We start from the raw sequence: 16039 nt of genomic DNA on the forward strand, positions 1-16039 counted from the left end.
TTTCATCTCAATTAGTTTATTCTAAAAAGACAGCTTTCATCATGTTCCACACCATGTTTCTTCATATCTGTAAAGCAAATAAATATTTTTCATTTTCCGTCTGTTTGCATTTCAAACACTTCATCAATCATCAAGTAAACCAAAAGTGTCTATATTTACAGTACATCGGGTAATCCAAAAAAATAATACATGTTGTGTTTTAGCCACTTTAACAGTCAGTTACTTACGTTACCCAAAGATTCCTTTGCCAAGGACAGATGACAGGATGTTGGAAGGGGAAGTTTGGTTTGTTGGAAGTTTATTTGTGTATGTACGTATTTATTTATTCATGTGACTTAAACACCATCATCATACATAGCTGTCACGAGTGACATCAAAGGTGCTGGATTCAGTCACGGTGGGGAATCTTGCCTCTGGGTATAGCTGTCAGAGTGTCTTGATTTCCGAGCATTTGAAATCACAGTGTCACATCAGGGGACGGAAACTGGGTAGAATACAACAACAGAGGCCTGTCCCTTCTCCTTATATCTGTGTGTGAGAGATGACATACAGTATACAGTATAGCACACACAAAGGACAGAAGCTATGAGGTTGGCCAATGCTACCACTGTAACACGAAGAAAAGGTATCTTTCCCTCAGCAGACACTGACACTGTGCATCTCAACTCTGGAAAAAAAGAAAAAAGTTTGCTTAATATTTATCCCACACTGTGCCATTCCTTTTCAGCTATTAGGCTTTAAGTTATTGCTTTATCAAGCAGAGACAGTCAGTGATTATCACATTAACTCTATCCTCTTCATTAATAACAGACTATGGTACTGTTACAATATATACAGATTAAATTGTATGTTATTCTACAATGCTCATACTGTATATATGTATATATACACAGTTGCTCATAAAGTTGGAATAAAATATTTTTTACCTCTTTCCAGGAAATGATTGTGACAATGTGATTTATTTCATTTCACCTGGGTAATTGGGACACATAATGTAATCATTGCACCAGTGATTACTGATGCATTTAAATAGGATAAACAGAGGATTGTGTCTGAAAACAAAAATTATTCCAACTTTATGGGCAACAGAGTATATATATATATATATTTCTAAATTTCTCACTGACATACTGCAGATCAGTCGCAATACAAAAAAATTTCTTGTGGGAATGACATTCTGCTTTAAGTGTTACTGTTGATCCTCCAAACGTACAACTCCAAAACTCAAAAGTCCTGAGAAGAAAATGCACTGTGACCTGCCGCTGAGGAATTGATTATATTGGCATCACTCGACTGCATTTAAGAGCGGCTCTCATTCCCTCTGAACAGGCTCAGCGTTGTAGCCTCAAAGGGAGGCGGAGATCGACTTCAGATCCAGCGGCCGAATGGTGGCGCTGCGTGTAAATCTGTGTTTTTACGCCATAATTCAAGCACTCATCTACATGTTTCAGCAACACTGGCTTCAGACATTCATGATGAGAGAGGAAAAAGCTGTGAATCCTGTTTGTGCACATGTGAAGCTTGAGTCAAAAAATAAACCTGTGTGTTTGTATGTGTGTGTGTTTGTGTGTGTGTTTGTGTGTGTGTGTGTGTTCACCAATCTTGTGATGAAACTGCCCGATCAGTCCAAGTCCGAATGAGGCAGGAAACCAAAAAGGAGATTTGCCGTGATCAAGCATATACCAGTGACAGGCCTACATCATCACTAGGGCTGTGAATCTTACATCTTATCACTATGTTACAGTGGGTATCCTTGCCTTGAGTGGGGCTTTTGTCTCTGTGTCAGTGTCTGTAAACCACATTGGCCGTGTTGAATGAGAATCCTCCAGACTGGTTGGCATGTCGTCTATATGCTTGTCCTCTCCCCTTTCACTCATTGATTCTCCGCTCACATATCTGAAGACAGCAGCTCTTCCATGGCTCCTAGAGACGTATTGTGACGGGGGATGAGGGAAAGGGCTGCCAAACGGATCCAGGGATGAGCTAAGAGAAGTTTCCAAAGGAGGCTGCGGAGAGAGGGGACAGAAGAGGAAGGGAGGAGGGTGGTGGTGGACATAATTAGGATTCACAGGAGAGTTTAAAGTGCAGCAATAGTTTGTTCTCACATCATGCTCCTTTGTAACCCCGCCGCATGGTTAAAAATACATTCCTCTCTCTAATGAAGTTGTTTGTCCTCTGTGCTGATGAGTCTCTGTTGCCTTGAAAACACACCGGTCGCATAAGAGCATTTACAAAGCTCAAGTATTGGGCTCAGGACCCTGCTGACTCTGTATGAGACACCTTGCTCCCACCCTGACTCTACTGACTTATCAAGTAACCAGTGTGGCTGACCTGTAACATGCTGCACTCAATCACAGAGAAAACAACCTATGACAACCAATGAAACTCTGGCAGACTGAAAAAGTTACAGAATAATGGCAGTGCATGAAAATTACTGCAGTGTCACTAATACAGGCAGTGAAAAGGACACTAAAATAATGATATACAAGCTCTGATTAATAAGGTGAGTTTTCCCAGTGTCATTATCGCTTTCTCTCTCTCTTGAAACAACAGATGTGACCAGGTGGTTTCCCTGACACCTCGCCAGCTCACTCCGCCCTGAGAGGCAGACTTTCCTCTCTCAGGCAGTTGGCATTTCAGCTCTAAAGCCCTCTCGCTCTGATAGTCAAGGAAGACGTGCCACCTGTCTCTAGACACAGACAGATGTAACGTGGCGCTGGAGTGAAGCTGAAACCAGGAAACGATAGAGAGAGACAGAAGGATGGAGAGGCGTCGATATGACTAGAGGCTTGTACAGACACAGAGCGAACCACCTCCCTGATAGAAATCATTTTAAATGAGCTCCCTATGGAGTCTTAGGTGCGGCAGAGGAGGAGGAGGAGAGGCGGATGCGAAAGAAGGGGATGAACAGCAACCAGGCGAAATTTGGAGAAATGACATGTTTCTCATTTTGCTCTGCCCTGTCACGCGCAGTTTCATTCATATTTTAATTCAGAGCCGCAGTTCAGCTGGCAGGCAGCGAACGGAGCCCTGAGTAAAGCTTTTCAAGGATGGGCAGCATCACAGGAGAGTGTCAGAGCTGCAGGGTTACCAAGACTCCCTTCCACAGCAGCCAAAGTGCTGCTGAGAAAAAAATCTTGCTGCAGTGGGTCAGGGGTCAAGGGTTGTTTTGAGGTTATTCACAACATCATTTGCGTTGAGCCGATCACCTCTGAGGGTTTGAAACATGGCAGATGGCTACACAACAGCATAGACTGACTTTGATGAAAATTTGATGTGTTAAGAAGGAAGGAGGTACTGACTGTTTATCATAAAGATATACCAACAGCCAGAGGCTGAGAGGAAGGAGGGCAGATTACCCACTGGGCTCTGATCTAAATCCTCCCTCCCAAAGCTTTCCAGATGTTACAACAACCCCTGCATGGTTCACACTACCCTGAGAGAGCTGTGGCTATGGGCTGTGGAAGACTTCATTCTAAGCTTTCACTGGCTGACTGGTGTAACACAGCCGCGTCTGCTGAAAATACATGAAATACTGTAAGTGAAGTGTTGAAATATAAATAATATATATACAAATATATAAATATAAGATTCATGTAATGCAATAGTTTTCCCAACCATGAAAAGGTTATGTACAAGAGACTATGAAATGCAAAGTATAGCAGTGAAGGCTGAAGTAGGAGATGGGCTCATATATACTGTGCATTTGCATTTAACTGATTTAAATATCCGCAATGCATGAATTTTAACTTTTTAAATCCATGACCTGAAACTTTGCCCCAAGTTTAAACAGATGCTACAACAACAAAGTTTTGAGCTTCCAAGATTTGAAAGGTGGCTGTAAGAAGTTTGCAGAAGCCAAAAGTTTGTAGATTACAATTCCTGCAGTATTCTGTACGTAGGAAGTTAAAACTACTGCGGGTATTGAGCCATGCTTTGGCAAAAACATGATAATTTGAAACACACGGAGCACACATAAAGAAGACAGCAAAGTGGATTATGCTGCAGGGGCATAATTTTGATCCTCTTTTGTTCCACCATGAAACTAATTATAACTGTTGGAACCCATTTTATCTGAAATGATCTGAACCTGTCCACGGGTCGCTGTGCGCAGCGAAGGATGAAAAAGAGGACAAAAATTTGATATTGAAAAGATTTGGGGTGGAGTATCAATTTAACTTTCTTCTTAATCAATTTTGCTTTTTTATTTTCTGAAATTTTACTCTTGCTTAACTCTTGCTCACCATTTCACATAAAAACATGAAAATGTAATGTCCTATCTGTGACAGTTTCAGTATATTACTCCACAGTTGTGTCAATATCGAATAATCTGTGATTCAGAGCTTGTGCTCATTTCATAAAATGTTTGCTTGTACTCTATTATTCCCCCGCTGTCTGCTGTCTCCATCTGAAATCTGATTCAAAACACAAAAGCGTCAGATGCTGTGTTGTGTATTGTGCAAAAACATCAAATTCAGGATTCCATTCACGTATTCCGCCGTTGTAGTAAAGAACTAAGTAAGTCAGAGAAAAAAAATCAGCAGACTGCATTCTCAGAAGTGATCTGATGCTTTTGTTCAGTCAGGAGGGAAAGGAAACTGTCATCAGTCTCTGAAGAGTTCTTGTGCTCTTTGCAGCCTCAGAGCATTTAGCTACTGTTAAAGAGAGCAAAGTCAACACAAGCTATCTTTGATATACATTTAATTATATCGTTAAATCCTCATCCGGAAATTATTCTATCTACTTAAGTAGTCAATACCTGAAATAAAATGATTTTTTTGACTGCTTTGGCCAGGAAACACTACATTGATATATTATCACCTCTTAATTTGATAAATACCTTGAAGCTTTCTGACCAGAGTTCACTATGTCTTTTATGGCGGCCCAGACGGATCAACACAATGCATAAAGCCGCAACACGAATGTAACAGCAACAATACGAATGCAAATTAAACCACAACAGAAGTTGTGTTGTTTTTTAATGTAAATTATATTTTCATATTCATGTAATTTTTGTCATACTTTTTTCATTTTCATGTATATATTGTCGTATTCATGGTGTGAGAGACTGCTGCTCACTTCCATTGTGGCTTAATTTGCATTCGTGTTGTTGTTTTTATATCGGTGTTGTGACTTCTGCATTGTGTTGACCCATCTGGGCCACCCTACTTTTTTAGTCCTGCTCCGGGCTCCACCAACTCCTGAGGGAAATACCTGGCTCTTAAGCTATTAAATGCTCCTCTATGTTTAACTGCTTGTTCTCTGAAATAAGCTGACTGCTGCGTCTGAAAACGACACTGAAGGGAGCAACAAGAATGAAACAGAACACTAAAGTTGCAGCCTGAAAACCAAAACAATGAGCAGAGAAAGTAAAAAAAGCTGTAAAGCTTCACAGAGTTGAGCATAACTATAAAATAGGGTGATAATTCTGTCTGTGTTTGTCTCTGCAAGTGACCCCTTTTCCCATATACAAGTATTCATGTGCCAGTAAAACATTTGATTTTAACTGCTTTAAAATGTTGGTAAACATTGAGACCATCTTCAAATAACCACTATTTCTATGGACTCCATAAAACAAACAAAAGAAAAATATCAATCTCTTTGAGTCATAGACTGCTTTTTTTCCTTCGTTATTGTGTGGAGAACATCATTTTCAACAATAATTTGCAACAGAAGTAATGTGATTCCATGTTGAGTGTGAAATGTTATTATGGTGCTTTGAGCAAGTGAGCCTGCCACAGACAGATTAGCATGGTGCGGAAAGTAGGGCCCCACAGCCAGGGAATAAAAGTGCTATCAGACCGAGCTTTCCTTCACTATCCATATCCCTCCATTAACCTCTTTGTCCGTCTCATTTCTTTATCTCTGTAATCTGTTGATTTCATCCCCTGTATTTTTCTGTATCTGTTAAACATCTCACCTCCACTCGCAGTTCTCTGTCCTCCTCTTTATTGCATGCTGGTCATCCTTTTCTCCCCTCTCCATATTTAAATCTCACCCCTCCGGTGTGTCTGTGTTGTTTGTTTGCTAAATTCTGTATCACAGCTCTGTATTTTATGTTATTTTTCAAAAGGAGTCGGAGACCGAGAGAGCTTGTTTGTAAAGGTTTAAGAAATCACTGAAGAGACACTTTTACAATGCTGATGTGAAAAATGTGAGAGCTTTGTAAGGGTTGTGTTAAATTGTGCTATCATGGCTCAGATCAGAGACAGTCTCACATCAGATTCAAGCTTATTTGTATTTTCATCCTCTTTTCAAACGTTATTGTGAGATCAATATTTAATTTTTGGTAAATCCATTGGAGATGAATCAGACCTGACAGGCGGTGTGACATAAGGCTCCACTAAATCACACCAGAATTGTAAATGTATCGGGAGAATCGTTCAGTGGGAGAAGATGGAAGTGTGTGTGTGGAGTTCTGTGAGCAAAGACGAGCATGACAGCAAATTCTCAAAGTGCATTAGCTACTGTGCGACAAGTCTGCTCTTTCTTTCTCACCTCCAGCCCTCATCTTTCCATTTCACCATCACGATGCTTCTCCACACACATCATCTACTATTTGCCAGTCAAAACATCAGCATCTTTCTTTCTTTTTTTTTTCTCTATGTAGCTGGGTTAAAAAAAAAACCTCCATATTGCAGTAGAAATAATGTTTAGACAAAGGCAACGTTATAAGTAAAGTCAAAGATATCTCATATAATATTAGTTCATGAAAGAGAAAAAAGAGGAGAGGATGCAGTTGCATAATTATAAATATTCTATTTTATTGTGAAGAGTTCATTGTTGTAAAGGGAAGGAGTATTGGAGAATAAGAGCTTTACTGGTCATTCATTGGTCGAGGCAGGTGGATCACAAGGATGCGCAGGTGGAGAGAAATAGAAGTGGGAGTATGGCCCAATCCCAATGTCCACCCTCACAGACTCACACACTTGGAGGCGCGTTCCCGGTAACTTCGCGAGTGCGCGCACTCAGACACTCACCAGGTGATGTCAATTAAGTCTGAAGGTTCGGGGCTTAAGGTGGACATTAGGATTGGGCCAATGTTTTTAGGTTTTTTTTTGTGCCTTGACTGACTTAAGTTGCGTTATCTGTGCGAAGTTTGTTCAAACAAGTATGTAGTCTGTGTCGTAGATAATCTATTCGACAGTCTTCACCAGGACACTGGATCTACATGTTTACTTCCGTGAGCAGCTTGAGATATGTCTACTCAAAGTTCGGCAGAGAGTTGTTTACGTGTGTAATAGCTTCACGTGTTCATGTGAGCTGTTCGCCTACTGACTGTATTGAGACTGGACCCAGAACTCCTAATTAAGGTACCGCACTTTTATTTTATTGCTCTGTTGAGTGTAAAAATAGTTTTGGCCCTCTCAGGCCTGCAACAGGGACTTTAATACTCTATTTTAAGAGATGCTGGCGTGTGTGTGCGTGCGCGCGTGTCGTGCGCGCGCGCGCGTGCTTGATGAATGTGGGCCCACTGTGTAAAACTGAATTAGCCAAGTTACTAAAGGGGAAAAGTGAAACTCAGAGAGGTATTGGCCTATATTTAATTCCCTGTTGTTTATTGTTAGATATTCAAAAGTAAAATGTCATCCATTCTTTACTGGTAAACTGATTCCAGTCTGATGTGTGATTTTCCTTTGGTTAGAAGTATCTAAGCATAAGAGAATATCAATATTACAGTATGGTCATTGGTTAACAGTTTATTTCATTGTGAAGACTTGGTATAAGGGTTAAGTAAACAAACTTAATAATTAGTGTTTTACAGATCATTAGAGGTGATTAAAGGGACTTGGGACACTTTAAAGTGTATATACAGAAGAAAAAAAATCTTACCTCAAGTATTCTATATTGTAAATTTGTTTAACTGGATTAAAGAACTCAGAGCCCTTACCTGATTAAAATAGCTACAGGTGGGCTAGATCTACCAAGGCCCACCGTTTGTAAGAGTCTGTATTCATGCTTGAAACTCTTTGAGGAGCAAAGCAGTGCTTTGAGTGAAATGTCAATGACAGCATTAACATGCTGATGTTTTGTATGTCTAATGTTTACTGTGTTTGCCATCTTAGATTAGTTTGTCAGCATATTGACATTTTCTAACTAGCCCTAAACACAAATAACAGCTATCAGATGACAATCTCTCCAATAGCTGTTGAGATATTTCACTTAAAGCACTGCTTTGCTCCTCAAAGAGTTTCAAGCATGAAGATTGTTGCTACAGGAAATGTAAGCAGACCATAAAAGTAGCATTCATCCTGACTGCACTGTGGATATTTGTACAAAATTTCATGGCAATCCATTTAATAGTTGTTGAGAGAGTTCACTGAAAAGATAAAATGTCAGGGGAACACCAGAGTCAGTCGGCTATTGGGACTTTGAATGTATGTACAACATTTCATGGCAATCCATCAAATTCTTGCTGACATATTTCAGTCTGGATGAAAGTGGTGGACCGACAGACTGATTGACATTGCCATCTCTAGAGCCACAAGCCAACACGACTGAAATTATGTACATACTGCATGACTCATTCAGAGAAATTTGATGCTGATTGCCTTTGCAGTTTTTCTTGTTTTTTTTTCAATAGACCTTATTCAGTTCAGGAGTTTGAAAGACGGCAGAGATGCAGAGACGTGGCTTAGCTTATCTTTACTGAAGTGTCAGTTGTCATTTTGTAGATAATGACAGGCAATGCCGTCTCCTGGAAATGACATTTGTATGAAACTAAACTGCAACAGCGAATACGTCTTGTAGGAAACATAATTGCTGGCTGGATTATATTCAGAGGCATTGTTTCTTAATGAATGAATGAATGAATGAATGAACCGCTAAATTTATGAACTCAGCGGAGTCACCAGGAGGTGATTGGGGCTGGTGACGGCTGAACAAAGAGCACAAATTAACACATTGAATCTCAAGTCACTGTGGACACTGGTCTTTCCCTAACGTTAAGTGCAGGAAGTGCCAAAACATTACCATAAATCACAGTTACAAGTCCTACAAAATGTATTTGCTGTTGCAGTTCAGCTGTATATAAACTGAATTTCTACGAGACATGGTTGTGACAGGATTGTCATTATATGGTAATTTTTTATTTATTTATTTTTTAAATGTTCCCGTCCACATGTAAACCTTCATCACCTCCGCCCTCATCTTCCACCTTATCACCACCTCATCACACTGCTCATTTCATTTTCAGCACTGAAACACCCCATTATCACTCCTTCAGACGCCAGGATGTCCTACCTTTGTCACATCTGAGTAACCCTCCACCCCTGCGAACCTCAGGTGTTTTATTATGAGGCCACTAAATTAGCTTGTCCTTATAGCTTAGAGTCATAGCCTGCTGAACTGGCAAATTGCATTTGCATTGCTCTATCAATAGAAGTGTCCAACAGCAATTTCATTCTTTCTCTTTACCAGTCAATTGCTTTCCTTCTCTCAATTTAAATCAGTTTCATTCAATTCAAAAATGCTTGACTGGCTTGAATTTCACCAAAAACACTTTTCCCACCATGTGTCTAAGAGGAATGAGCAAAAATGATAAGAGAGGAAACAATAAATTAGCAGACAAAATAAAGAGTTTGAGTGTTCTGGTGATCTCGCTGGTTTAAAGTCAGGCCCGGTTCTAGACTGCTTTGATTGGGGAGCCATTAAGAGATGTTGACTGGTTACTAACTGTCAGACTTTGAGACTTGTTACTGGGCTACTCTGAGCATTATTTAGAGCTGTAAGCTATAACATGCACTGGTTTATGTTACCTAAAACTAAATTCATAGAATCTAATAATACATAAGCCCACAATGTATTTAATTTGGAATTTATTGGTTGATTTCGGTGCTGTCCTCATATGGAAACTGATGCACCTGGCAGCTTAAAGATGCTATTTAATTTAATATTTTTATCATATATTATTATTATTATCACCATAACATGTTTTACCGCTCCCCTCCCTATTTTAAAAATATAACGCATTTACTCAGATACATTTTAACTGACTTACTTTGTAATTTTATCTGATAACATTTTTGCACAGTGATTTTACTTCTACTGTAGTAAAATGTCTTTTCAGTTACAGTAGTTAGTGACAGCTGACGTCAGGATAGTGTCTCATCTCCAGTCTCTGGAGTATCTGTTACTGGTAGAGTTTACTGCTGCTCTGTCTGAAAACAGTTAACGTTTTCTTCATCACAGTGACTAACTACCTTCTGTACATTTAAACTTACACTAGTTCTGTGCCAGCACGCAGAGCTCTCTGCTCCTTTTTAGTGACTTTCACTAACTCAGCAGTTGTTCACATGCTGTTCAGATCAGCTAGTTACTTTAGTTTAGCAGTCAGCGCTAGTCTCTCTCTCTCTCTCTCTCTCTCTCTCTCTCTCTCTCTCGCTCGCTCGGTGTGTCTTGGATCAACAGATGAACTTGTTCATCAGAGTATGGTGTTATAACTTCAGTGTGGAGGATTGTGGTGTTTATTACATCTTCAGTGATGGTTGCTGTCTTACCTTCGACACATTGCTCAGCTCCCTTTTTCTAATCTGTGACTGTCTGTGTACACAGCAGCCTTCAGCATAATAGGCTATTACTCATGATGTGTAACCAATCAGATGTGCTGTGGGCGGGACATTGCTGCAGACCTCAGTGACTAGAGACAGGCGGCTGCATCAAAGCCAAAGTAGTGCATTTTTAAGTCGGTTGTCAAAAAAAAAAAACGATACCAGTAATCGGAAAATGCTGAATATCCCTACTTTTCAGTTATTTTTTAAATTTTGGGGATGAAGTGGAACAATTTGGTGGGGCAGTTGGAGCATTTGATGCATTGTGTCACTCTCTTGTGACACTTATTCACTAAGGCAAAAAGAAAATCCATCAATAAAAAAAATAAATAAATTTAAAAAAAAAAAAGTAAATCGAAATGATTTTCAAAAGATTTTCAGTTTACACCTCAAAGAAAGAGCCCTGTGGTTCCTGTTACCTCAGTGCATCGAAAATGGGACTGAATGAGAATTAAATGATTTCTTTTTTTTTATGTTTATTATAATTGGATCACAGCCCAATTCAGCCTTGTATTCTTATTGGTCTTTTTACTGCAGTTGGATAATCACATGGTTCAAGGTTCTTATGGAAAATGCTTTGCTTAACTTAGGCCTATTTTATGTGCTTTTATGCTATTCTATGACTCCAGCTGAATCGGTACCATTTTTATTTATGTATTCAGTCTGTACAGATTGACCTCTTTCTGTCTCCTTCTCTCTCACACACCTGTTTCATTTTGTTGAGCTCTCACAAAATCTGTGACTCCATCCATACATGCAGTAGTTGATATTGTGTCTAAAAAGCACTTTGCGATCCCAAAGGTGGGTCATTGAAATATTAAAATGGAGATCAAACCAGAATTATTTTTCTATAATTTTGGTCAAAAACTTACTGCAAAGCAGACTGCAGGAAAAGAACACCACTCTCAGCATGAGTGATCAGAAGGTGAGAGTGTGAGCTTGTCATTTTGTTCATTCACTTGTTTGAATGTAACTGGTGGTTGTAAGAGCCCCAGCACCATCACTTCATAATGATCAGTTAATGGCAAAAACAACTTCACAGCTTTGACCGAACTAACACATTATTCTATTTCGGTCCAAAGCACTTATGTCAAGGAAGATTGGACTATTTAGAGCAAATGCTTTTATTGCTAGTTATTTCTTCAAATTTTGAAGTAAAGGCTCTGCTCTTGAGGATTTCCCTGTGAATAAGAGGAGCACAGTAAAACATCCACACACTTAATTTGCCTCTAGTTTCAGTCCTGAATTACTCTTGAGAACAATGGAAACAACTACAGCAACAAGCAGGCTGCAATCCCCTTTAAACGCTGCCGATCTCCTTTTATTCGGGGAATGAGCTCAGCCAGGACACTGCTGCTGAATATATATCATGTTGTTGAAGATTATGGTGCCCAAAGGAAAACCTGAGTGAAATAACCAGAGGGTTCTCAGTGTGTTTGGATCACCACACTATCTATCAAAAAACAATAAATGTGCCTTTATTAATACCACTGAAGAGTTTTTTTATTTGTATTGTGTGTGTGTGTGTGTGTGTGTGTGTGTGTGTGTGTGTGTGGGGTTGCTTGAATTGTTGATAACTTTCCCTCCAATCGATACATATGTAGTATTTATCCAGGTAGCTACAGGATAACGTTTTGTTGCAAAACTAGAGGGATTTTCAGATTTTCATCTTCAGGGAGCATTTGAAATCCAGTTCTATATAGAGAAACAAAATTGTGTCGACATTGTACTTTGATGATTGGAAGCTGTCAATGAACCCACAAAACATCTACCCACAACAATGGCCAAAACAGCCAACACAAGCTTGCAAGAAGCCAGCCGCCTGAGCTGCTGAATCCAGGTCAGCAGAGATTTACTGAGCCAGTTTATTGATGGCTAGATAATAAAAGTGTTTACCGAAGCCATCGTTCAGAGGCAGGGCAGCAAATCAAGAGCTCCCATCAATAAAACCCACACACAGCCACAAACAATTGCACTTGGATGCCCAACTCCACGTATGTCACAGCAGGCATGCATGGCCTCAGTCTGCCTCCTTCCAATTTAGCCAAAACCCAACTGCTCTCCCCCTGCTTGTCAGTTTCTGTCTTTCCCTCTCTCCCATGAACACACAGAAAAAATACAAAAAAAAAAAAATGCACAGAAACATGGTCACACACACACACACACACACACACACACTGTCTTGTTACTTACTTCTGCTAAGGAGCTGCAGATTGCGGACCTCTTCTCTGACCTGCAGCTGGAGGACTTGTTGGAGGACCTCCTGCCTCAGCGTCTCCTGGACGATTCCCATCCTCTCTAGCTTCTCCCCATTCAAACGCAGCAAAGCCCGTCCTGCCAGGAGGAGTAGGCATGAATGGGTTAAGTTTCTCCACTAATTCAGAGAAATCGCCCTCTTTGCACAGTATTAATGTTTCCATAAAAGCGGAATTAATTAGTAATTTGATTTAGTCTGTGAAAATGAGTGAAAAGTTCTCATATTTAACCCCCCATTTATAACCACTCTAACATCTAATAGATGATTCATAACATAATGTAGCTGTAAGAAGATATAAAGATTTTGAAGTGTTTATTCATGCACAGTATTCATCAACAATAACTGCTTCTATACAGGCATATTTCATATAATTACAACTGCACATTATATTACATTACTAAATACATATCTCTCCTTCCAACTGCATTATAGTGTGTTAGAAAGCATTAACTAAATGTTCACAAAGTGTCCTATTAATGCAAAACTGGGGGGCTCAAAGTGACTTAAGTGAAGTGTTGCCAGATAACACTTTCTCATTTACATCCAGGGGTAAGGTGTGTATTTTGTGGTGAGCACTGCAGCCTTGCAGTAAAGAGGCTGGCATGGGGAGGATTACTGAGGCTGGCTCTATTCTGTGGCTGAGTTTTACTACAGAGTTTGGCAGTTAACCCTGGGGACACACACATTTAACATACCATTAGCCACAGTAAACAGCTTTTACAACTAAGCTGCACTCACACAAACACAAAGGAAATATGAAAAAAACTTTAAGACATGCATATGTGGTACAGATGCACACACACACACACTCAGGTTACTATGGGTAGGGGAGCTATGTCCTTCACCGATACAGACAGAAGAGGAATCCATCATACCTACAGCAGCTCCGTAAGGTGCCCAAATCATAATTAGACTCATTACTCATACAGCTCACTCTCTGTATCATTCCATTCATTCCCATTTCCTTCCCTTGCTCATCAGTACGTCCTCTGTATCTCGGTCTTTCTCTTTATTTCTCTGTCTGTGCATTATGTGTGTACTGCAGAGGAAAAGCACCCCGAGTTACGTACAGTATGTGCTTCATACATATAGTAAACAGGCTCTTTCTCGCTCTCTCTCTCTCTCTCTCTCTCACCTACACACACACAAACACATACGCACACATTTATCGCATATTTATCCATGGCAGCTAATAAGCATATCTGTTAGAAAAGTGCAAAGAGCTCAGGCGAAGAGATGAAAGAAGGGAACAGAACAAAAGAGAAGAAGAGCAGAGAAAGGTACATGAAAGGAGAACTGCAGTCCTTTGTCCGCTGTCTCTTTTCTCAGCCCATGAAATATAAATATCCTTAATAGGGAGTCGGCAGTCATATTTTATAAGACAGGCTTCAGGCTGGAGAACAGACAGTGTGCGTGTAATCATGTGATAGACTGAAGTGAGTCTGGTTGTGACCCTCAGTGGACCCGGGGCTGGGCTAAGTGCTTCTGAAAGCATGTGTCAAGAAAAATGTAACACAAATTGATACAGTTATAATACTACAATACCCCAAGAAGAACACTTGGGGTTTTGTAAAGCCATATGAGTGTATACTGGAACTGTTTTTTCTTGTTTGTTTTTTTTCTCCATCATTAGTTTCTGTGGCAGGACTTCTTGACAGTCTTCCCTTGTTTTCAAATGTGCGACTCAGTTGACTCATCTGCTGACCGATGCACTCTCACAAATCAAACTGCAGCTCTGTCTGCTTCAATCTTCATTTTCTTCTTTTATGTAACTACTCCACTGTGCATAGAGCTTTACGTACCCTCTGGAGGTAAAATACATTTGATTAAAGTATTGAACGTTTAGAAAATTCTGTATTAAATCTCTCGAAGAGGTACTGAAGTAAGAGTTAAATTTTGTACTTTGATCAGTTTCTTCTATCTACTGGAATGACATTTTTCTTTAACAAAGCTTCCTTACAATTGAGTGATTGATACTTTGTAGGCAGCAGACAGGCTACTGAACCTTATTCAAGGAAGAAGCAATCATTATAATTTTTTTTTTTTTTTTACATGACATCTCTTTGAGATGTGATATATATCTCTCACTGGAACCAAACAAGCAAAAATGAGGACAGAACTGTCAGCCAGTCTTTGCCTTACAACCAGATGGGCTGGAACAATACACACAATAGTCACCTCTACTGTGGGCAAGGCTCCACTCCCTGGGAGACAAAGCCATGACAAACCAGTTAGCTTTCATAATGCTTTAATGGATATTTGTGTGTATGTATGTGTGTGTGTTTGTGTGTGTGTATATGTGTGTGTGTGTGTGTGTGCGCGCGCGCACACGCGTGCGTGTGTGTGCACATATGGTACTGTTGACAGATTATTTACTTCTCTTCAGAGTCCAGGTGCTCTCTGATTCTAGTACATAAACTGGAACAATCCATTGAGTGTGAGGACAACTACCTACGGGATACAAGAACAATAATTTTCCATTTATTTTGTGCACAGTTACAGTAATTTTTTTACACACACACACACACACACACTCTCTGTATTTGTCGACACACTCATCATCAACCTATTCACCCCATCTCCCCTACAGCAATGCCGGTGCGTCCTAGAAAAACCACTGCCCTTGGTCTCTGTGTGTTTGTGTGTGTGTTTGTGTGTGTGTGTGTGTGTGTGGGTGTGTGTGTGTGTGTGTATACAAATGAGACAAAGCAGATGAATGGAGCTCAAATCAATTCCCCTCAGACAGACTTAATACAGCTCCTAATAATTGCCTGCAGATAGGGAAAGTAGTGCTGTCAAAGGGAGAAAAGAGACACAAAAACAAAAGCTGTTTCAATGGAGATCGCTTCTCTCAATTTGGCTTCAAAATAAACTGCTTATTAACAATGTCTGTGGGCAAATGGGAAGCAGCTCTGCCTTGGCTAAGGGAATAATGACTCTTAAAATACTGAAAAACAATCCAACAGAGAGGAAGGTAAAGCTTTCCTTATAAAAGAACAAGCTTTAGATTAAACCTTTAGTAGTAGTCCAATTTAGCCCATGCTTTCCCTGAAGGCCTCCATACTGTATTACATTTCTGTCAGTTTGTATATACAGTAGCATAAAGGTTGAGTGTGTAGCCCTCTGACTGCATTTACTATTTGACTCAGTTTATTTCACTTCCAGTATATGTTCTATGTACTGTATGTTCTCCCTATATCTTCACCCTATCTGGCTTATTTGCCATATAAAC

General features: G+C 39.9%; 1 protein-coding gene across 1 annotated transcript in view; it reads right to left on the reverse strand.

Moving 5' to 3' along the window:
* samd10b (sterile alpha motif domain containing 10b) overlaps positions 1 to 16039 on the reverse strand; it is a 51447-nt gene continuing 35408 nt past the window's right edge. Inside the window, exons 4-5 of the mRNA XM_023425121.2 lie at positions 12744 to 12884; positions 1 to 2006 (exon numbers count right to left, since the gene is read on the reverse strand). Of these exons, the coding sequence (XP_023280889.1) occupies positions 1984 to 2006; positions 12744 to 12884 (164 nt within the window). The 3' untranslated portion in view covers positions 1 to 1983. The remainder of the gene's footprint in view (positions 2007 to 12743; positions 12885 to 16039) is intronic.

The sequence above is a fragment of the Seriola lalandi genome, unplaced genomic scaffold (assembly GCF_002814215.2).
Source record: "Seriola lalandi dorsalis isolate HSWRI2012SDOR001 ecotype SW California unplaced genomic scaffold, Sedor1 jcf7180002054767, whole genome shotgun sequence".
In the NCBI taxonomy this organism is placed as follows: domain Eukaryota; kingdom Metazoa; phylum Chordata; class Actinopteri; order Carangiformes; family Carangidae; genus Seriola; species Seriola lalandi.